The 22,326-nt window shown below is 45.6% G+C and overlaps 2 protein-coding genes and 3 non-coding genes across 5 annotated transcripts; 4 read left to right on the plus strand and 1 right to left on the minus strand.

The window, feature by feature from the left end:
- The first annotated feature begins 541 nt into the window (after nt 1-541).
- Nucleotides 542-4,961, plus strand: LOC110493714 (importin subunit alpha-1). The gene is made up of 10 exons (XM_036949714.2): nt 542-660; nt 776-916; nt 1,203-1,291; nt 1,408-1,676; nt 2,063-2,157; nt 2,390-2,653; nt 2,947-3,180; nt 3,768-3,950; nt 4,351-4,500; nt 4,752-4,961. The coding sequence occupies exons 1-10, from the start codon at nt 595-597 to the stop codon at nt 4,839-4,841; spliced, it is 1,581 nt and encodes a 526-aa protein (XP_036805609.1). The 5' UTR covers nt 542-594; the 3' UTR covers nt 4,842-4,961.
- Nucleotides 1,697-1,824, plus strand: LOC118940650 (small nucleolar RNA SNORA71). Its single transcript, XR_005037237.1, has one exon. It is a non-coding gene; the product is annotated as a small nucleolar RNA SNORA71 (small nucleolar RNA).
- Nucleotides 2,715-2,839, plus strand: LOC118940685 (small nucleolar RNA SNORA84). Its single transcript, XR_005037271.1, has one exon. It is a non-coding gene; the product is annotated as a small nucleolar RNA SNORA84 (small nucleolar RNA).
- On the plus strand, nt 4,100-4,234 carry LOC118940684 (small nucleolar RNA SNORA84). The gene has a single exon (XR_005037270.1). It is a non-coding gene; the product is annotated as a small nucleolar RNA SNORA84 (small nucleolar RNA).
- A 7,232-nt stretch (nt 4,962-12,193) lies between the features above and the next one.
- LOC110495162 (uncharacterized) lies at nt 12,194-15,454 on the minus strand. Its single transcript, XM_090204835.1, has 5 exons — nt 15,197-15,454; nt 13,541-14,347; nt 12,906-12,966; nt 12,543-12,613; nt 12,194-12,390 (listed from the first exon to the last, which is right to left on the minus strand). The coding sequence occupies exons 1-5, from the start codon at nt 15,372-15,374 to the stop codon at nt 12,302-12,304; spliced, it is 1,206 nt and encodes a 401-aa protein (XP_090060961.1). The 5' UTR covers nt 15,375-15,454; the 3' UTR covers nt 12,194-12,301.
- Nucleotides 15,455-22,326: the final 6,872 nt, after the last annotated feature.

A 22,326-nucleotide genomic window follows, 5' to 3' on the forward strand; every position in this document is an offset into this window, starting at 1 on the left:
CCAAACTACTGTGCTCTGCAAAATGTCGCAGGTAAATTTAGTCACACTTTGTGAAAAACTGTAGTATCGTCTCGCGATAACAGCGCATCACCACCAGTGACTCTGTCCGACTTTTTCAAAAAGGGGCCAATGAAGAGGTGCTTTGACTCGAATGGGCCAATCACAGATCGAGAAAGCCGGAAATTTAAAGTCGGTCTCACGTTTGACGTCATTGCCAGTAAGAACAAGAACAAGGTGAGTGCGGTCCTTATGCTTTTGTTAGTTCTGGTTTATTTTAATGGTTAAAATATTATAGTTACTGGGTGCATTCGATATAAATGATATGCGTTGATATAGTGTTAAATTATGACTGTTTTTCTGGTGTACTGGTTATGGCTAAATGGTACATTTAAGCGGTTTCAACCGGCCACATGGTGGTCTACGTCAGATTATAGTTCGCCGGGCAGCAGGAAAGCGGAACTGTCTTGCTAGCTAGGAGAACGTTGGTTATTTAATTTAAAACAAGCACAGAGCTAACTTTTTAAATTCCCCCTATTACCTTAGTGATCAACACTACAGTGAAGTCATCGCCTTGTTCAATAAGCAACGAAAACAATGTCGACAACTGCGAACGACGCCGATCGTATCACCCAGTTCAAAAACAAGGGAAAAGATACCAACGTAAGTTGATATCGCCATTGATGCCTATATCTTGATTGATTAGTCAATCATTAACACCTAGTTTACAGTATTGCCATTTGTCTAGAACCATGCTTACTTGACTGTTCATCTGCAGGAATTGAGGCGCAGAAGAGTCGAGGTCAATGTCGAACTTCGAAAGGCAAAGAAAGATGACCAGCTTCTCAAAAGAAGGAACGTCAGTATCTGCCCAGATGAGCCTACATCTCCACTCCAAGAGAAGGACCAAAATGCACAGGTAATATTTTCTATCCATATTGTAACTACCCTTATTTGAAACTAAAACGGGCAATGGCAAGTTTTGGATTATGACTTTGTACAGGCCATCAACAAAGGGTGAGCAAGCCAAAGATGTCCCTCTTCCCAATAGATTGATTTGGTGCCTTTCTGTCCTGTACTCGATCAGAGGCCTGTTAGCTAGTGCCTATATTCTGTCACTTTTTTCCATTGACACGCATGCAGACGCTCCACAGATGGCGTGCCAGGTCATGTAATTAATGTGTAATCCTGCCATGTTTCCATAGCCTGCACAGCACTGGACGGTTGAGGAGATTGTGGCTGGTGTAAATAGCCAAAGCCTAGATCATCAGATGCAGGCTACCCAGGCAGCCAGGTAAGTCACTAAGCTTTCCATTGGAAAACGGTGTTGGGTAATCACTGTTTCCGTTCTGACTGTAGGCCGTGTCCGCCCCTAACCATGACTTTCGACCCGGCCTTCTTCCACCACAGGAAGCTGCTGTCCAGAGAGAGGCACCCTCCCATTGATCGCATCATCGACGCCGGGCTCATCTCAAACTTTGTCCGCTTCCTGGGCCTGGCTGAGTGTCCTCCCATACAGTTTGAGGCGGCCTGGGCCCTGACCAACATCGCCTCTGGCAACTCGGACCAAACCACTGCAGTGGTGGACGGAGGAGCCATCTCCGCCTTCATCAGCCTGGTGATGTCCCCGCACCCCCACATCAGCGAGCAGGCCGTCTGGGCCCTGGGCAACATCGCTGGTATGAGAGGGCACACTTTCACCTGTATCGAAAGTGACTATGGCATGACTGTTGCCATTGTCATTGATAGTACAGGAACAGTGATCTGAAAGCTTTTCCCGTGTTTGTTGGAATAACTGTTCCTGTCAAACCCTGTGTCTTTCTAACATCTTTACGCCGGTGTAACTTTAGTGTGAAACTTCATGTTTGTTACACCAGAAATGCTGATAAAGATTGATATTGCTACCAGGCAGGTAACAATATCAATTTATATCAGTATTTCTCTTTTGAAAATACTACTACTTGAACATATGTTAGTTCAATATACCTTTTGCAATAAGCCTCCTTACTCTGGTTGTATGCCAGGTCAACGGTCTTCTGTGACCACATTTTTGACTTATCCTTAGGTGATGGCTCCACCTACAGGGACTTGGTCATCAAACACGGCGCCATTGAGCCTCTCCTGACTCTGCTGGCCGCCCCTGACCTGTCTGTGTTTTCTGTAAGTTTACATATGATTAAAAGCTCTGGGTTGTTGTGGAATTTGTTAGCAAGTGCTGTGGAAAATTCCACTCATCAGCTATTTTTCCTGGTGGTTCTCGTAAAATAGGTGTGGTTGATTTATGATGTTGCGCTATAATAAAGATGACTTCTTTAGCTTTCTCATCTTCATCTTTGCTCATTACCTCAATTTGATGCCTCCATAAATCTAAACATCTCCCTGCTCCTTCCAGTCTGGTTACCTTAGGAACGTGACATGGACCCTGTCTAACCTCTGTCGGAACAAGAACCCTGCCCCGCCGTTGGCGGCCGTGCAGCTGTTGCTGCCCACGCTGGTGCGCCTGCTCCACCACGACGACAAGGAGGTGCTGGCCGACACCTGCTGGGCCGTGTCCTACCTGACGGACGGCCCTAACGAGCGCATCGAAGTGGTGGTGCAGGCCGGCCTGGTACCCCGCCTCGTCCAGCTGCTCGGCTCCGGGGAGCTCACCATTGTGGTAAGTCCCTTTTCCACGGTTACTAGGCTTTACATTTTTGATTGCACCTGTACAGTGGTCTGCCTTGTGGTTCCTAGAGACGGCTGATCTGTGGGGTTTAATTGACGGGCAAATATTAACATCTGCGATTTATGCATGGGAGCTACCACTCCAAGGAACTTCCTTAGCCCGGTTATTGAGACATTCCAAGTTAGTGAGGAAAGCCTGTTGTCACAGACATGAGTTAACTGTAGCTTGCATCCAAATCCTGACCCCCCCCCTTTACATTTATTTTTAATTTCCCCCTTTCCCAGACTCCCTCTCTGCGGTCGCTGGGCAACATCGTGACTGGCACAGATGAGCAGACGCAGTGTGTGCTGAACTCAGGCGCTTTGGCAATGTTCCCCGCGCTGCTCCGCCACCACAAGTCCAACATCCAAAAAGAGGCGGCCTGGACCCTGTCCAACGTCACAGCTGGCAAGGACACCCAGATCCAGGAAGTCCTCAACGCCGGCCTCGTTCCATTGCTGGTGGACATCCTCAAAAAGGTACGACAAGGGTTCTTCATTAGGGGGCAAACCATTCAGGGGCTAGTATGCATCGAGGGCTGATCGACTAGATTAATTTGTCCCTTTAGGACCTGCGCCTAGACGATTGCTACATGCAGCCCCAGATTTGACCTCCCCCGTTCGACTGTTTTCCTCAGTTTCATGCCTACTGATCGTATGCCTGGTTTCTGTTGTGCTGCTCCACAAACATCTGCACTCCTTGTCTGAGGGTGCCGGCAGCAGAAATGCAACCCGTGAATGAGTCTTTGCATGAAGTGAGCCCTGCCCATAGAGATTTGATAGAGGCCTCTAGTGGCCAAAAATGTTGTTAGCATGGGCAGTGCCATATGAATGTACTCAACTGTTGGGACTTCACTGGCTGATCTCTCCTGGTTAACCTGTTGGAGTCATGTCCAACTGGGACATCAGGAGTGATCAGCCAATCATGAAGGGAATGTACTTCTCCAAAATTGATATGGCCTCAATGGTGTTGATGGTGCTGTCATAGACACTACAATGGCACAAATACAAAGATGAGTCCCCTAGCTAGCTCTATGACCTTGCCTCATTTGTCTTTCTTCAACCAGGGAGACTACAAGACCCAGAAGGAGGCGGTGTGGGCCATCACCAACTACACCAGCGGGGGGACAGTGGATCAGGTGATCTATTTGGTACAGGCCAATGTGCTGGAGCCCCTGCTCAACCTGCTCTCTGCCAAGGACAGCAAGACCATCCTGGTCATTCTGGACGCCATAACCAACATCTTCCTGGTAAGTTCATTTCTGGTCTGTTAGAAGAACCAATGGGTAGAGCTTAAGTGATGACACAATCATTATGAAGGTCAAGATGTCCCTCTTACAACCCAGAGTTCTATCAGTAACACATTTGGTTAATGAGCACCCTATAACACTGACAGTTTGCCGAGTGGTTCCTAGAGACAGCTGGACCGTGCTGATCTGTGGGTTTTGATTGACCGGCAAATATTAATCTCTGCGATTTATGCATGGGAGCTACCACTCCAAGTAACTTCTATAGCCCGGTTGTTGAGACATTCATGTTTTAGCATTGATTTTCAAATTTGAATGTACATGTTATGTTTATTGATTTTCAAATTAGAAATGGGTACTGTGGATTCGCGTGTGTGTAAAAACCCATACTTAAACGTCTTAGGCAGGAGAGAAGATCGGCGAGGTGGAGAAGCTGTGCGAGATGATCGAGGAGTGTGGTGGCCTGGACAAGATTGAGGCGTTGCAGTCTCACGAGAACGAGATGGTCTACAAGGCCTCTCTCAACCTCATCGAGAAGTACTTCTCTGGCGAGGTGAGACCTTCACCAAGCAATGACTAAGTCCAAATGCACTTATGTCCTCTTTAGCTTGTCTCACGTCTTTCAGGTCCATTCATGGGTGACGCGGCTGATTGTTATCAAAAGGAGACATTGACCATGAGCTGGGTTTTATTTCCCAAGCTTCAGATGTTATTGGTAGAGAACAGCTCTTCTGAGTGAAACTCTGCCATGAAACTCTGCCAATTTAAAACTATTCTGGTTGACACCATCTGTCTTGCTTTCAGGATGAGGAGGACGAGTCTGTTGCTCCAGAAATCACAACTGACGGCTACGCCTTCCAAATTCCTGAGAACCAAAGCACTTTCAACTTTTAAATGTTCTTGTTTCCTGTATGTCTTTTTGTATGTGTACTGTAGTCCCTCACAATTTCACAAGTGTACATAAGTACAGACACTTCCTTGTTCTACAACCTGTAAATAAACTTTATTACAAAACGTGGTGTCAAATTGGGTGGTTTTTGGTAAGCATAGAGCTTGACGCTTCCAGTACAAAAGAGGAATTCATTTTAAAATTGAGGTTCTGGTGGTCTACACCACACTGAATTCACTACATAACATGCACATATTGTATACTTAAGTGCCCAGCATTTTAAACATGGATACAATTTTAATTGGGTATTCCCAGGCTGTTCCATCAGAGCTAAATGGTGTAACTAGCACAAGCAGCTGGGGGGTGAGAACACCAGGCAGAGCCATGATTGGCTGATGCGGAATGAGAAGTTAAGTCGTGGCTTTAACCTACAGTCGTGGTGTCATTCAGAGTACATGCTAATATTATTGACACCCTTGGGAGGACCTACAGTCTGTTTCTCCCATTGGTGAAGGGGTGTACATCCTCTAAAAGGGGATGTCATTGTTTTTAAATTGCAATTGGAACAAGTGTTACATGCTCACAATTAAAATACAACGACTGCTCTGATTTTAAAATGACAGCCCCTGACTGCGGTGCGCTCCTATCCTCCCATCTATTTAGTGTCTGATCCCAGATGACCTGTAAGATGACAATCAATCTTTGACCATGTCACTTTACCTATCACTCGTAAACCATTGCCACGCAACCAACTCAGCATGCAAAATGGGCCAGGGGTCTGTGTATTCCACTAATGTTTCTATACAGGATATGAACAGGAATCTTACAGAATTGATGGGGTCAACTGGGAGGTGGCCTTACGCCCCAAGCCAACCCTCTGTGCCGGTCTTGGGGCTCCGCTGTTGGTCTGCCCTGGATCACTGGACTTTGAGCTGGTCTGTTGGAGACGGCAAGACGTTCCGTCCCGGGGCTGCTCTTCTGTTCCTGGCCCAGTATGTTCATGTCTGCTGCATGGATCTGTGACCGGTAGGAAAGGACAACCTCTATTTAGTGCAGAACACCAGCGTAAGTAAAGCCTCAGTCTCATGTTTGTTACTCTCACCCTTCACACTGGCCAGGCTTCTAGACTCACTGCTGTTACTCTTTACTTCCCTATTCCATGTGCGTAGAAGGTTGTTGGGTCAGGTGGAGGACCACAGCGATATCTGGCCTTATGAAGGGTGGAGGTGATGATGGAGGACAGGTCTGTAATAAACCAAACAGCCAAAATGACATTTATCAATGATATAACACTGTTTCAAGAGTATCTTGAGGATATACTTGTGTGAAGGTACAGTATGCACTTCAAGAATGAGCTTAAAGGCCCAGTGCAGTAAACTTGATTTCCTGTGTTTTATATAAACTCAGCAAAAAAAGAAACGTCCTCTCACTGTCAACTTTATTTTCAGCAAACTTAACATGTGTAAATATTTGTATGAACATAAGATTCAACAACCGAGACAAACTGAACAAGTTCCACAGACACGTGACTAACATAAATGCAATAATGTGTCCCTGAACAAAGAGGGGGGGGGGGGGGGGGGTGTCAAAATCAAAAGTAACAGTCAGTATCTGGTGTGGCCACCAGCTGCATTAAGTGCTGCAGTTCATCTCCTCATGGACTGCAACAGATTTGCCAGTTCTTGCTGTGAGATGTTACCCCACTCTTCCACCAAGGCACCTGCAAGTTCCCAGACATTTCTGGGGGGAATGGCCCTAGCCCTCACCCTCCGATCTAACAGGTCCCAGACGTGCTCAATGGGATTGAGATCCGGGCTGTTCGCTGGCCATGGCAGAACACTTACATTCCTGTCTTGCAGGAAATCACGCACAGAAGGAGCAGTATGGCTGGTGGCATTGTCATGCTGGAGGGTCTTGTCAGGATGAGCCGGCAGGAAGGGTACCACATGAGGGAGGAGGATGTCTTCCCTGTAACGCACAGCGTTGAGATTGCCTGTAACGACAACAAGCTCAGTCCGATGATGCTGTAACACACCGCCCCAAACCATGACAAACCCTCCACCTCCAAATCGATCCTGCTCCAGAGTACAGGCCTCGGTGTAAAGCTCATTCCTTTGACAATAAACGACCTTGTTGTAAGGACCTTCCTTACAACAGGCCTAAAAGACCTCAGTCCAGCCTCTCACAGCCTATTGTGGACAGTCTGAGAACTGATGGAGGGATTGTGCATTCCTGGTGTAACTCGGGCAGTTGTTGTTGCCATCCTGTACCTGTCCCGCAGGTGTGATGTTCGGATGTACCGATCCTGTGCAGGTGTTGTTACACGTGGTTTGCCACTGCAAGGATAATCGACCTGGCCCGGGTATCCTGGAAGGATGTTGACCTCATCCCGTCAGTAGAGGATGCCTGGTTGCTCTTTGAAAGTGCTTTCCTTACCATTTTAAATAAGCATGCCCCAATCAAAAAATGTAGACCTAAGAACAGATACAGCCCTTGGTTCACCCCAGACTTGACTGCCCTTGACCAGCACAAAAACATCCTGTGGCGTTCTGCATTAGCATCGAATAGCCCCCGCAATATGCAACTTTTCAGGGAAGTCAGGAACCAATATACTCAGTCAGTTAGAAAAGCTAAGGCTAGCTTTTTCAAACAGAAATGTGCATCCTATAGCACTAATTCCAAAAGGTTTTGCGACACTGTAAAGTCACTGGAGAATAAGAGCACCTCCTCCCAGCTGCCCACTGCACTAATGCTAGGAAACACTGTCATGACTGATAAATCTACGATAATCGAGAATTTCAATAAACATTATTCTACGGCTGGCCATGCTTTATACCTGGCTACCCCTACCCCGACCAACAGCTCTGTACCCTCTGCAGCAACTTGCACCCCCTCCCCTTTTCTCCTTCACCCAAATCCAGACACCTGATATTCTGAAAGAGCTGCAAAATCTGGATCCCTACAAATCAGCTGGGCTAGACAATCTGGACCCACTCTTTCTAAAATTATCCGCTGAAATTGTTGCAACCCCTATTACTAGCCTGTTCAACCTCTCGTTTGTATCGTCTGAGATCCCCAAAGATTGGAAAGCTGTCATGGTCATCCCCCTCTTCAAAGGGTGAGACACTCTAGACCCAAACTGTTATAGACCTTTATCCATTCTGCCCTGCCTTTCTAAAATCTTCGAAAGCCAAGTTAACAAACCGATCACCGACCATTTCTTATCCCACCGTACCTTCTCCACTATGCAATCTGGTTTCCGAACTGGTCATGGGTGCACCTCAGCCACGCTCAAGGTCCTAAACAATATCATAACCGCCATCGATAAAAGACAGTACTCTGCAGCTATCTTCATCGACCTGGCCAAGGCTTTTGACTCTGTCAATCACCGTATTCTTATCGGCAGAGTCGATAGCCTTGGCTTCTCAAATGACTGCCTCGCCTGGTTCACCAACTACTTCTCAGATAGAGTTCAGTGTGTCAAATCGGAGGGCCTGTTGTCCGGACTTCTGGCAGTCTCTATGGTGGTGCCACAGGGCTCAAATCTCAGGCCGACTCTTTTCTCTGTATATATCAATGATGTCGCTCTTGCTGCTGGTGATTCTCTGATCCACCTCTACACAGACAACAATATTCTGTACACATCTGGACCTTCTTCGGACACTGTGATAACAAACCTCCAAATGAGCTTCAATGTCATACAACACTCCTTCTGTGGCCTCCAACTGCTTTTAAATGCTAGTAAAACTAAGTGCATGCTCTTCAACCGATTGCTGCACCCACCCGCCCGCCTTGCATCGCTACTCTGGACGGGTCTGACTTACAATATGTGGACAACTACAAATACCTAGGTGTCTGGTTAGACTGTAAACTCTCCTTCCAGACTCACATTAAGCATCTCCAATCCAAAATTAAATCTAGAATTGGCTTCCTATTTCGCAACAAAGCCTCCTTCACTCATGCTGCCAAACATACCCTCGTAAAACTGACTATCCTACCGATCCGTGACTTCGGCGATATCATTTACAAAATAGCCTCCAACACTCTACTCAGCAAATTGGATGTAGTCTATCACAGTGCCATCCGTTTTGTCACCAAAACCCCATATACTACCCACCACTGCGACCTATATGCTCTCGTTGGCTGGCTGGCTGGCTCGCGCTACATATTCGTTGCCATATTCGTTGTCTTTGCTAGGGAAATCCCCACCTTAGCTCAGCTCACTGGTCACCATTTCAACACCCACCCGTAGCACACGCTCCAGCAGGTATATTTCACTGGTCATCCCCAAAGCCATCACTTCCTTTGACTGCCTTTTCTTCCAGTTCTCTGCTGCCAATGACTAGAACGAATTGCAAAAATCACTGAAGCTGGAGTCTTATTTCTCCATCTCTAACTTGAAGCATCAGCTATCAGAGCAGCTTACCGATCACTGTACCTGTACACAGCCAATCTGTAACTAGCACACCCAACTACCTCACCCCCATATTGTTATTTATTTTATTGCTCTTTTGCACCCCAGTATCTCTACTTGCACATCAACATCTGCACATCTATCACTCCAGTGTTTTAATTATGTCACCGCTATGGTCTATTTATTGTCTTACCTCCCTACTCCTCTACACACGCTGTACATAGATTTTTATTTTGTGTTATTGACTGTACGGTTGTTTGTGTGTAACTCTGTTGTTTTTGTCACACTGCTTTGCTTTTTCTTGGCCAGGTCGCAGTTGTAAATGAGAGCTTGTTCTCATCTGGCCTACCTGGTTAAATAAAGGTGAAATAAAAAAATATCGTAGAGGATTTTAATAAAGTTCAGCTTTCTCCAACTTTATTCCCGCCCTGTTCAGCTCCCTCGTCCATGCTCATAATGCTCAATGGTCCCACTGCCCACTCTGCTTCTCTCGCTTTCCTTGAGGAGAGTGCATAGTTATGAACTTGAAAATGTATTAAGAAACCAATTAGGCACATTTGGGCAGTCTTGATGCAACATTTTGAACAGAAATGCAACGGTTCATTGAATCAGTCTCAAACTTTGCACCTACACTGCTGCCATCTAGTGGCCAAAATCTAAATTGTGCCTAACCTGGAACATTACATTTTGGCCTTTCTCTTGCATTTCAAGATGATGGGGGGAAAAACGCATGTATTATCTTTTGCCAGATCTAATGTGTTATATTCTCCTACATTACTTTCATATTTTCCCAAACTTCAAAGTGTTTCCTTTCAAATGGTATCAAGAATATGCATATCCTTGCTTCAGGTCCTGAGCTACAGACAGTTAGATTTGGGTATGTCATTTTAGGCGAAAATTGAATAAAAAGGGTCCGATCTTTAGTTAAAGCTATAGTGTTCAGAACAAACAGAAATGTAAATTGTGGACTTGCAACACATTTACCTGGTTCACAGCAAACCGGGAACATTCCCAGGACATTAAATAACATTCCCATTAAGTTTTAGTTAGGGTTTTATCTAACATTAGGATGATAACATCCCATAAACATGTTTTTGATAAACAATTACAGTTTATTCTTTTCAGAATTTAAAAAAAATGAAATATCCTTAGAATTTTCTAACATTCCCTCAAATGTTGTACACAACATCTGTAAAAAACCACCACAGAACATTCCCCTAATGTTCTTATTGGGTTTTCAGGTAATGTAATAAGAAACTGTTTCTGGGAAGGTTCTTTCACCACCAGGCAAATGTTTTATATAAGCACTGTATTATCATTGGCACAACTGGACCATTTTGTGTTATTATAACTTTTAGGGCAACCTAATGAATGTTCTGGGAACGTTCACAGAACAAATTTTGGTTGCTGGTTAACTGTCATTTTTGCCATGTCAGTGCAGTTGCTCCCATTCTCCATCACCCCAGCCCATGCACTCAGTGGCTTCCTTCAGGATGTTTCTTAGGAGGCTGTCAGTGGGATTTATAAGTAATCAGAAGCAGAATGGCCACAGTGAAATTCTGGCAAATGAGAGATGGGCTGGTCCATCTTTAGCACAGTGGGCCTGTCTAAATTGGGGATTTTGTGCAGAATTAACATTATTTGGCTAATATTGGGCTGATTTCTGCTCCCAGTCAGTTTGATGAATAATCAAGTTATGCAATGTGTACAGATTACTTTGTTAATCATGTTTTCAAAATGACAAAATTGTGATTAGAGGAACCACAAGATATTATTTGAATCAGTGCACAGGCTATATTTTTGGGATATACCAAGTTTGCTTAGGTATGTTTGCCATTTTTGTTATTGTTGTTACCCCCATTTATTTATTTTTTTCAAAGCTCCAAACATCCACTGACCCAAGGCCCATGACATGTTCTGTTAATACCCACTGGGCACACACTAGCTGAATCAACGTTGTTTCCACATCATTTCAACAACATTACATTGAACCAACGTGGGATAGACGTTGAATCTGCGATTTAAAGTACTACTTAAGTCATTTCTTAGGGTATCTGTACTTTACTTTACAATTATATTTTTGACTACTTTTACTTCACTAAAGAAACTAATGCGCTCTTTACTCCATACATTTTTCCCTTAAACCCAAAAGTACATTTTGAATGCTTAGCAGGACAGGAAAATTGTCAAATTCACACACTTATCAAGAGAAGATCCCTGGTCATCTCTACTGCCTATGATCTGCCAGACTCACTAAACACACATGCTTTATTTGTAAATTATGTCTAAATGTTGGTGTGCCGCTGGCTATCTGTTAAAAAAAAACATTTAAAAAAATGAAAATGGTGCCTTCTGTTGTGCTTAAAATAAGGAATTTGAAATTATTTTTACTTTTACTTTTGATAGTTAAGTAAATTTTAGCAATTACATTTACTTTGGATACTTAAGTATATTCAAAACCAAATACTTTTAGACTTTTTTTTTCTCACATTGACTTCAGTCATTTTCTATTAAGGTATCTTTACTTTTACTCAAGTATGACTATTGGGTACTTATTCCACCACATCGTTGAATTGATGTCTGTACCCAGTTGGTAGCTTCTATTCTACATATCTCATTTCATACCATGATCATCCCTCCATATAATGACAACTTAATAATAATACATGTTGGGTTTCAGTTCTTTGAGATTAAAATGGAATGCTTCATTTAATAGAATTGTATTTATTTAATACACACAAGCAATGTACAGACATTCAGATATTGGCATATAGGAAATAATACACTGGAAACCAAAAGTCTTTATGATAATTTTATGTATTTTGTTTTTTCAAAGAAGGAAATGTTACCAAGCAACAAAGGAGACATTTTCAACAAAATGGCATCTGTTCAATTGAACTTCCTTACTGGTGGTCGTTGGACAATTGGAGGAGAGAACGAGAATGGGATATTGTTGCCTAATGTCTATAGGAGGCACTTGTTGTCCCAAGGAAAACGGGCTCAAATCCTTCCTAGCACGCCATCTAGAAGTGATGGAAAGTAGCATATCTGCTAAGTGGCGCTTTTAGCAGAAGATAAGAATTCAGAGAAGGAAGGAAAATGCCATGTTGTTGTTTGTAAAGTACTCATAGTACTGTTAAATGATTGGTCACACTCAAAGTACTCATAGTACTGTTAAATGATTGGTCACACTCAAAGTACTCATAGTACTGTTAAATGATTGGTCACACTCAAAGTACTCATAGTACTGTTAAATGATTGGTCACACTCAAAGTACTCATAGTACTGTTAAGTGGTTGGTCACACTCAAAGTACTCAGAGGCTTGCAGCTTGGCACATTTCCATGGGAACCTCAGAGCCTTCCTGGAATACACAAATGAAAATGGTGATGATTATTTTCTTATTGTATATTCCTGCTTCAAAGTTGTACAACGGTTTAAAAGACGATTACTGTACAAAAGTAGCCATTTATGTTGTTGCATTTTGAATGTCAAATTTCTATTGAATAAGATTGCAGTAATTAAGGCCCAAACCACACCTCTTTTGTGCTGTCAGGGGGCTGCTTCACTCTAATTCATGTTTTATGGATCAAGATCAGTGTGGCATCAATGTCATTGTCCTAACTATTCACTAGTATTGGCAGTCGTTAACTTACATCCAGGCATGAGACTTCACAAAGCAGGCAATGTCATCACGGATGTCATCATCAACGAAGGCTGGAAGGGCAGAAACACAGTCATACAGTCAGTACAGTTCCCGTCAATTACCTAAGGTCTTTGTGTGCACGTTGCAGGTATCTTAGCCCTGCACCTTAAAATGGTTTGCTAATGTAGGACTAAACAGAGTGAGTGTGATTACAGGGAAGTGAGGTTGATTACGAAACCCACTAGTTCTATTCTCTTGTCTTGTCTTTGTTCATGACACAAGAACAATCCATCTGTTTGTTCGTTCGTTCATTCATTCATTCGCGCAGGACAAGGTTGGTCCCAAGGCTGGTGTTTAAGTCAGACTTTAGGTCCAAACTGCAGATAACTGGACCAAACAGGACCAACCAAGTCACAGTGAGAGCACGAAGGGAATTGAGAGAGATTATGTATTTGGACGTTTTTAAACAGCAGTACCTGGAGGTGTGTTGTTGAACGGTGTTTGAAAGGGTTTGACATGATCAAAAGCCTGACGTTTATTATTTCATTCATTTTTTCATACATACATGTACTGTACATACATACATGCAGGCATTTGATGACATTCTGCTAAACAGGTTGTGGACAGAAAGATGTTTGTACTCACAGCTGCACTCTGTCTTACAGAGATTGAGAGAGCGAGTGGTGTTGGAGGAGACGCAGGCGAGGCGATTGCTCAGCTGGAAGAGACCAAAAAAGCTGAAGGACAGGGCCTTGATCGGCTTGAATGGCCTGAATGGCTTGCGCATCGGCTTACGTGGTGGCGGTGGCTTGCGGCTGTGTCCGTGACCTCTGAACTGCTTTGGGATGTGTCTCTTCCTCCTGTTCCCCTTTCTTTCATTCAGTTCCTCTCCTTCTTGCTCGTCCAGCTCCGCCTCTAACTTTTCCAGGTCCTCCTCGTCCAGCTCATCCTCGTCAACCTCATCTTCATCACCCTCGTCCTCATAGCCGCCAAACTCTTCCTCCTCAGCCGCTTTGCTTTCTTGCGCCTCAACTTTGTCATGTTCTTCCTCATCACCAGTGGACTCCTCGGCCTCACGCTTGTTCCTTCCTCTCGCAGGACTCCCTGGTCTCGGTCCCGGTCTCGGTCTCTTCCCCTCAGGCCTCTCTGATCTTGGGCTCACTCCCTCTGTTTCCCCAATAGGTTTTGGTTGCATTCCCCCGCGCTTTCCTATAGGTCTTGGGCTCATTCCCCCAGGCTTCCCATTAGGTCTAGGCTTGTCCTCTTCTCCCTCAGAACTGACTCCATTTTCCTTCGACTCAACATCTCTACCTGGACGTTTGCACCCGAACAGTCTCACAGGTCTCCTGCTGATGGGGCGCCTTTTGGGTTTATGCAGGATAGGTTTGCGCAGGACAAGGTTGGTCACAAGGCTGGTGTTTAAGCTAGACTTTAGGTCCAAACTGCAGATAACTGAACCAACCAAGTCACAGTGAGAGCAGGAAGGGAATAGAGAGAGATTATATATTTGGAAGTTTTAAAAGAGCAGTACCTGGAGGTAGGGTAGCCTAGTGGTAAGAGCATTGGACTAGTAACCGGAAGGTTACTAGTCCAACAGAAGGTTGCAAGTTCAAATCCCCGAGCTAACAAGGTACAAATCTGTTGTTCTGCCCCTGAACAGGCAGTTAACCCACTGTTCCTAAGCTGTCATTGAAAATAAGAATTTGTTCTTAACTGACTTGCCTAGTTAAATAAAGGTAAAAAAAAATATTGGGTTTGATGTGATCAAAAGCCTGACATGATCCTCAGGGTGCCATCATTAAAGGGGAAGTTCAGTATTTTACAACTTGATGTTGAATGGTTCCTCACCCTGAAAGTAGTCTATAAAATAAACTGTAATCCATGTTCTTTTCTCTCTTTAAACAGCCACTAAAAACTTCAGCTAACCTTAGCTAGCTAGGGGCAACCGTGCAATGTTTTTTTTCATGGCCAAATAACCTTTAATGAACTTTAATCAAATATTGAGTTTATTTCACTTGATTTGGCCATTCAATTTTGTAAATTGCCCTTATCATCCCAATTGATTTACGCTGAAGTTCACTGAAGTTTGTAGTGGCTCTTTAAAGAAAAAGTCTCCAGGCCCATAGACTTCTAGGTTGACGACCGCTTTAACATTAAGTTGTTAAATATTGGACTTCCCCTTTAACTAAATTTGAGACGTTGTGCAGTAACATTGACGTTTTTTGCTATCTCACACCACCTTCAAGTAATATCTCGAAACTCGCAGAAATACAATAGGCCTACATAGAATTCACAACCCACTTTTGGCCAAGACGTCGTCCAGTTCGACACCCTTTGCTGCATTTTTCTCATTCATATTGAATCGGTCAGCAGCCTCTGTCAGTTTGTTCTTCAGCTCACATTTGGAGAGCAGCAGCCCCTCAGACAGGCTGGGAACCAGGGTTGCTACAGCCAACACCACCAGCAGCTCCAGCTTCATGTTGTCTCTGGGTGATCTGTTTAGAATGGTATGGAAAGATATAGGATAGCAAAATACATGATTGTCCTACAAAGAGAAGCTGTAAGTGTTATGGTGAGTGAATGAGGACCCAAAAGCGAACTAACTTAAACAGAGCTTCTTTAATAACCAAACATAGGTAGGCTCAGATAGACCGGCAGATTCCGACAGGACAGGACAAGGTTACAGCAAACATGACGATAGTCTGGCTCAGGCATGAAACACAAACAAGAATCCGACAAGGACAGGAACAGAAACAGAGAGAGATATAGGGACCTAATCAGAGGGAAAAAGGGAACAGGTGGGAAACGGGGTGAATGGGTAGTTAGAGGAGACAAGGAACAGCTGGGAGAAAGCGGGGGAGAAAAGGTAACCTAACAACGACCAGCAGAGGGAGACAGGGTGAAGGGAAAGGACAGAGACAAGACACAACATGACAGTACCCCCCCACTCACCGAGCGCCTCCTGGCGCACTCGAGGAGGAAACCTGGCGGCAACGGAGGAAATCCTCGATCAGCGCACGGTCCAGCACGTCCCGAGAGGGAACCCAACTCCTCTCCTCAGGACCGTACCCCTCCCAATCGACAAGGTACTGGTGACCACGGCCCCGAGGACGCATGTCCAAAATCCTGCGGACCCTGTAGATGGGTGCGCCCTCGACAAGGATGGGGGGGGGGGGGGGAAGACGAGCGGGGGCGCGAAGAACGGGCTTAATACAAGAGACATGGAAGACCGGGTGGACGCGACGAAGGTATCGCGGAAGAAGAAGTCGAACTGCGACAGGATTAATGACCCGAGAAATACGGAACGGACCAATGAACCGCGGGGTCAACTTGCGAGAAGCCGTCTTAAGGGGAAGGTTCTGAGTGGAGAGCCAAACTCTCTGACCGCGACAATATCTAGGACTCTTAGTTCTACGCTTATTAGCAGCCCTCACAGTCTGCGCCCTATAACGGCAAAGTGCAGACCTGACCCTCTTCCAGGTGCGCTCGCAACGTTGGACAAAAGCCTGAGCGGAGGGGACGCTGGACTCGGCGAACTGAGATGAGAACAGCGGAGGCTGGTACCCGAGGCTACTCTGAAAAGGAGATAGCCCGGTCGCAGACGAAGGAAGCGAGTTGTGGGCGTATTCTGCCCAGGGGAGCTGTTCTGACCAAGACGCAGGGTTGCGAAAAGAAAGACTGCGTAAGATGCGACCAATAGTCTGATTGGCCCGTTCTGCTTGACCGTTAGACTGGGGGTGAAAGCCGGAAGAGAGACTGACGGAAGCCCCAATCAAACGGCAAAACTCCCTCCAAAATTGAGACGTGAATTGCGGACCTCTGTCCGAAACGACGTCTGACGGAAGGCCATGAATTCTGAAAACATTCTCGATGATGATTTGTGCCGTCTCTTTAGCAGAAGGAAGCTTAGCAAGGGGAATGAAATGAGCCGCCTTAGAGAACCTATCGACAACCGTAAGAATAACAGTCTTCCCCGCTGACGAAGGCAGTCCGGTGACAAAATCTAAGGCGATGTGAGACCACGGTCGAGAGGGAATAGGAAGCGGCCTGAGACGGCCGGCAGGAGGAGAGTTACCGGACTTAGTCTGCGCGCAGACCGAACAAGCAGCCACGAAACGACGCGTGTCATGCTCCCGGGTGGGCCACCAAAAACGCTGGCGAATGGAAGCAAGCGTACCCCGAACGCCAGGGTGGCCGGCTAACTTGGCAGAGTGAGCCCACTGAAGAACGGCCAGACGAGTAGGAACGGGAACGAAAAGAAGGTTCCTAGGACAAGCGCGCGGCGACGGAGTGTGAGTGAGCGCTTGTTTTACCTGCCTCTCAATTCCCCAGACAGTCAACCCGACAACACGCCCCTCAGGGAGAATCCCCTCGGGGTCAGTGGAGGCTACTGAAGAACTGAAGAGACGAGACAAAGCATCAGGCTTGGTGTTCTTAGAGCCCGGACGATAAGAAATCACAAACTCGAAACGAGCGAAAAACAGCGCCCAACGCGCCTGACGCGCATTAAGTCGTTTGGCAGAACGGATGTACTCAAGGTTCCTATGGTCAGTCCAAACGACAAAAGGAACGGTCGCCCCCTCCAACCACTGTCGCCATTCGCCTAGGGCTAACCGGATGGCGAGCAGTTCGCGGTTACCCACATCATAGTTACGTTCCGACGGCGACAGGCGATGAGAAAAATACGCGCATGGGTGGACCTTGTCGTCAGAGAGGGAGCGCTGAGAAAGAATGGCTCCCACGCCCACCTCTGACGCGTCAACCTCGACAACGAACTGTCTAGAGACGTCAGGTGTAACAAGGATAGGAGCGGATGTAAAACGATTCTTGAGGAGATCAAAAGCTCCCTGGGCGGAAACGGACCACTTAAAGCACGTCTTGACAGAAGTAAGGGCTGTGAGAGGAGCTGCCACCTGACCGAAATTACGGATGAAACGACGATAGAAGTTCGCGAAGCCGAGAAAGCGCTGCAGCTCGACGCGTGACTTAGGGACGGGCCAATCAATGACAGCTTGGACCTTAGCGGGATCCATCTTAATGCCTTCAGCGGAAATAACAGAACCGAGAAATGTGACGGAGGAGGCATGAAAAGTGCACTTCTCAGCCTTCACAAAAAGACAATTCTCTAAAAGGCGCTGGAGGACACGTCGAACGTGCTGAACATGAATCTGGAGTGACGGTGAAAAAATCAGGATATCGTCAAGGTAAACGAAAACAAAGATGTTCAGCATGTCTCTCAGGACATCATTGACTAATGCCTGAAAGACAGCTGGAGCGTTAGCGAGGCCGAAAGGAAGGACCCGGTATTCAAAGTGCCCTAACGGAGTGTTAAACGCCGTCTTCCACTCGTCCCCCTCCCTGATGCGCACGAGATGGTAAGCGTTACGAAGGTCCAACTTAGTGAAAAACCTGGCTCCCTGCAGGATCTCGAAGGCTGAAGACATAAGAGGAAGCGGATAACGATTCTTAACTGTTATGTCATTCAGCCCTCGATAATCTATGCAGGGGCGCAGAGACCCGTCCTTCTTCTTGACAAAAAAAAACCCCGCTCCGGCGGGAGAGGAGGAGGGGACTATGGTACCGGCGTCAAGAGCTACAGACAAATAATCCTCGAGAGCCTTACGTTCGGGAGCCGACAGAGAGTATAGTCTACCCCGTGGGGGAGTGGTTCCCGGAAGGAGATCAATACTACAATCATACGACCGGTGTGGAGGAAGAGAGGTGGCCCTGGACCGACTGAACACCGTGCGCAGATCGTGATATTCCTCCGGCACCCCTGTCAAATCACCAGGCTCCTCCTGTGAAGAAGAGACAGAGGAAACAGGAGGGATAGCAGACATTAAACATTTCACATGACAAGAGACGTTCCAGGAGAGGATAGAATTACTAGACCAATTAATGGAAGGATTATGACAAACTAGCCAGGGATGGCCCAAAACAACAGGTGTAAAAGGTGAACGAAAAATCAAAAAAGAAATGGTTTCGCTATGATTACCAGAAACAGTGAGGGTTAAAGGTAGCGTCTCACGCTGAATCCTGGGGAGAGGACTACCATCCAGGGCGAACAAGGCCGTGGACTCCCTTAACTGTCTGAGAGGAATGTCATGTTCCCGAGCCCAGGTCTCGTCCATAAAACAGCCCTCCGCCCCAGAGTCTATTAAGGCACTGCAGGAAGCTGACGAACCGGTCCAGCGTAGATGGACCGACAAGGTAGTGCAGGATCTTGAAGGAGAGACAGGAGTAGTAGCGCTCACCAGTAGCCCTCCGCTTACTGATGAGCTCTGGCTTTTACTGGACATGAAGTGACAAAATGACCAGCAGAACCGCAATAGAGACAGAGGCGGTTGGTGATTCTCCGTTCCCTCTCCTTAGTCGAGATGCGGATACCTCCCAGCTGCATAGGCTCAGCTCCCGAGCCGGCAGAGGAAGATGGTAGTGATGCGGAGAGGGGGGCAACGGAGAACGCGAGCTCCTTTCCACGAGCTCGGTGACGCAGATCAACCCGTCGCTCAATGCGAATAGCGAGTTCAATCAGGGAATCCACGCTGGAAGGGACCTCCCGGGAGAGAATCTCATCCTTTACCTCTGCGCGGAGACCCTCCAGAAAACGAGCGAGCAAAGCCGGCTCGTTCCAGCCACTGGAGGCAGCAAGAGTGCGAAACTCAATAGAGTAGTCTGTTATGGATCGATTACCTTGACATAGGGAAGACAGGGCCCTGGAAGCCTCCTCCCCAAAAACAGATCGATCAAAAACCCGTATCATCTCCTCCTTAAAGTCCTGATACTGGTTAGTACACTCAGCCCTTGCCTCCCAGATTGCCGTGCCCCACTCACGAGCCCGTCCAATAAGGAGAGATATGACGTAGGCGACACGAGCAGTGCTCCTGGAGTAAGTGTTGGGCTGGAGAGAAAACACAATATCACACTGGGTGAGGAACGAGCGGCATTCAGTGGGCTCCCCAGAGTAACACGGCGGGTTATTGATTCTGGGCTCCGGAGATTCGAAAGCCCTGGAAGTGGCCGGTGGATCGAGGCGGAGATGGTGAACCTGTTCTGTGAGGTTGGAGACTTGGGTGGCCAGGGTCTCAACGGCATGTCGAGCAGCAGACACTTCCTGCTCGTGTCTGCCTAGCATCGCTCCCTGGATCCCGACGGCTGAGTGGAGAGGATCCGAAGTCGCTGGGTCCATTCTTGGTCGGATTCTTCTGTTATGGTGAGTGAATGAGGACCCAAAAGCGAACTAACTTAAACAGAGCTTCTTTAATAACCAAACATAGGTAGGCTCAGATAGACCGGCAGATTCCGACAGGACAGGACAAGGTTACAGCAAACATGACGATAGTCTGGCTCAGGCATGAAACACAAACAAGAATCCGACAAGGACAGGAACAGAAACAGAGAGAGATATAGGGACCTAATCAGAGGGAAAAAGGGAACAGGTGGGAAACGGGGTGAATGGGTAGTTAGAGGAGACAAGGAACAGCTGGGAGAAAGCGGGGGAGAAAAGGTAACCTAACAACGACCAGCAGAGGGAGACAGGGTGAAGGGAAAGGACAGAGACAAGACACAACATGACAGTAAGGCTGTTCTACACAAAGGGCACAATTGAAGAGTTTCATTCCAAAACGCTATACTATCAGGAATCAAGTTAAGATCCAGATGCAGACCTCGTCGAAGGAACAATGTTTATTACAGCAACGGGGCAAAGGAACAGGATGGCAGGTAGGGTCAGGTCAGGCAGAGGTCTGTAATCCAGAGGTGGGGGAATGGTGGCATGGTGTTCAATGACAGACGTGTATTTGTTTGAAATCTATCACTTGATGGTTTAATTTCAGAGAGGCAAATAATAATGTTTTGTGGCAAAACGCTATATATCCTTCTCACTCTCAGAGGAATAAGTAGCACTGCTGGGTTTTACACAGTCAAATGTGATAAGTAACTACATTTTTAATAGACAACATATTAAACATTTGTGACGTCAATATATAAACCAAATTAATCAATACAGTAATATTAGATCTGTATGTAAAACATTTACAGTTGACATTTTAGTCATTTAGCAGATGGTCTTCTCCAGAGCGACTTAGTTAGTGCACTGATCTTAAGATAACTAGGTTCAGACAACCACATATCACAGTCAAATATACAGGATACGGACATTCCATTCCAGCTAAAGAATATATATCATTTTGCAACAAAACCCATTTTAATACACATCTAAAATCTATTAATTAAGAATCTGAGAACAGTAATATTTTACACACATGAAGGTAGCTAAAGAATATCATTTTGGAATGAAACTCTTCAATTCAAGTTCATGAGAGGCTTTACATTATTGTTGTAGGCAAAAAATATGAAACCTGAGCAGGTAATTTAAGGATTTTACAACCAACACTTTCATGTATGTTTTAAAATGTATTGTCAAGTGTACCAATATATTTCAAAGCTATCGCCGTAAGGGATGAATAAACATCAACTTTTTATTCTCGTATTTAAATATAAAAAATATATACAATTTTAAAATGTATATTTATTTATGTATTTATATTTGGATATTCCTGAGCTAGCAAATCGGTGATGTTGTGAGACCTCAATTATCAAAACACGCATTTTCTCAAAGTACATCACATTTCTCAAAGTACCTATACGACCATAACATTCACTTTTTCACTGAACATTCAACATACAATAAGTCAACGCAGGTCAAAATGAGTCTGTTAAATAAAAAGGTCCTTACCAGTCGCTCAGTTCAGGTAAGCGATGAACAGTGTTCAGTGTAAAACAGCACAGCTGATCGAGCTGTACCTATTCCTCTGTGTCTGACAGACAACACATCAGGGTTATTATACGGGAAGGATGGGTAGCCGGACGGGTAGCCAGGTGTGCCAATTCTTCACATTTTGTTCTCGGGCCACTGGGTGACAACCCATCCCTTCAGCAAAGTAATGGAAAGTACAGTATGTACACAGACACTGTAGATCTTCATTGCAAAGGTGGGAGTGAAGCTCAGGTGTTAACGGGCAAGTCTGCGTTAGGCATAATGTAGCATGAGAACAATGGTATGAAGATGACACAAACTCTAACCATCACTTTAAACCAGGATTGGGCAATCTGGTCACCTGCCAGGGCTGGTGTCGGTGCAGTTTTATGTTACAGCTAAGCAGTAATGGGCTACACCTGACAGGATTCTTATCTAAAGGACCTCAGTGGCAGTCTTAATTGACTCCTCGTTTTATCATCACTTTCATCTGTGTTTGTGGTTTAGGTTACTAACACGTTGGTCCATCCAAGACCAACACCTGTTCAAATGGACTTCACTTTATCCCAAAATCAAACATTCTACAAACACATGATCCCATGATATTACTGTGTATTACCCAACTGAACACAATGAACACAATGAAAACACATGTTTGCAAGGTGTACAACAC

This window comes from Oncorhynchus mykiss, chromosome 17 (genome assembly GCF_057628025.1).
Source record: "Oncorhynchus mykiss isolate SJ-2025 chromosome 17, ASM5762802v1, whole genome shotgun sequence".
Classification (NCBI taxonomy): Eukaryota; Metazoa; Chordata; class Actinopteri; order Salmoniformes; family Salmonidae; genus Oncorhynchus; species Oncorhynchus mykiss.

What these genes read in the sequence shown, in the direction of transcription:
- LOC110493714 (XM_036949714.2), top strand. Translation starts at nt 595, where the DNA reads ATGTCGACAACTGCGAACGACGCCGATCGTATCACCCAGTTCAAAAAC. An exon ending in ACAAGGGAAAAGATACCAAC is followed by an intron (nt 661 to 775) that starts GTAAGTTGATAT and finishes GTTCATCTGCAG; the next exon opens with GAATTGAGGCGCAGAAGAGT. An exon ending in CAGGCTACCCAGGCAGCCAG is followed by an intron (nt 1,292 to 1,407) that starts GTAAGTCACTAA and finishes CTTCCACCACAG; the next exon opens with GAAGCTGCTGTCCAGAGAGA.
- LOC110495162 (XM_090204835.1), bottom strand. Translation starts at nt 15,374, where the DNA reads ATGAAGCTGGAGCTGCTGGTGGTGTTGGCTGTAGCAACCCTGGTTCCC. An exon ending in CTGTAAGACAGAGTGCAGCT is followed by an intron (nt 12,967 to 13,540) that starts GTGAGTACAAAC and finishes CTGCCCTTCCAG; the next exon opens with CCTTCGTTGATGATGACATC. An exon ending in GTGAAGTCTCATGCCTGGAT is followed by an intron (nt 12,614 to 12,905) that starts GTAAGTTAACGA and finishes TGTGTATTCCAG; the next exon opens with GAAGGCTCTGAGGTTCCCAT.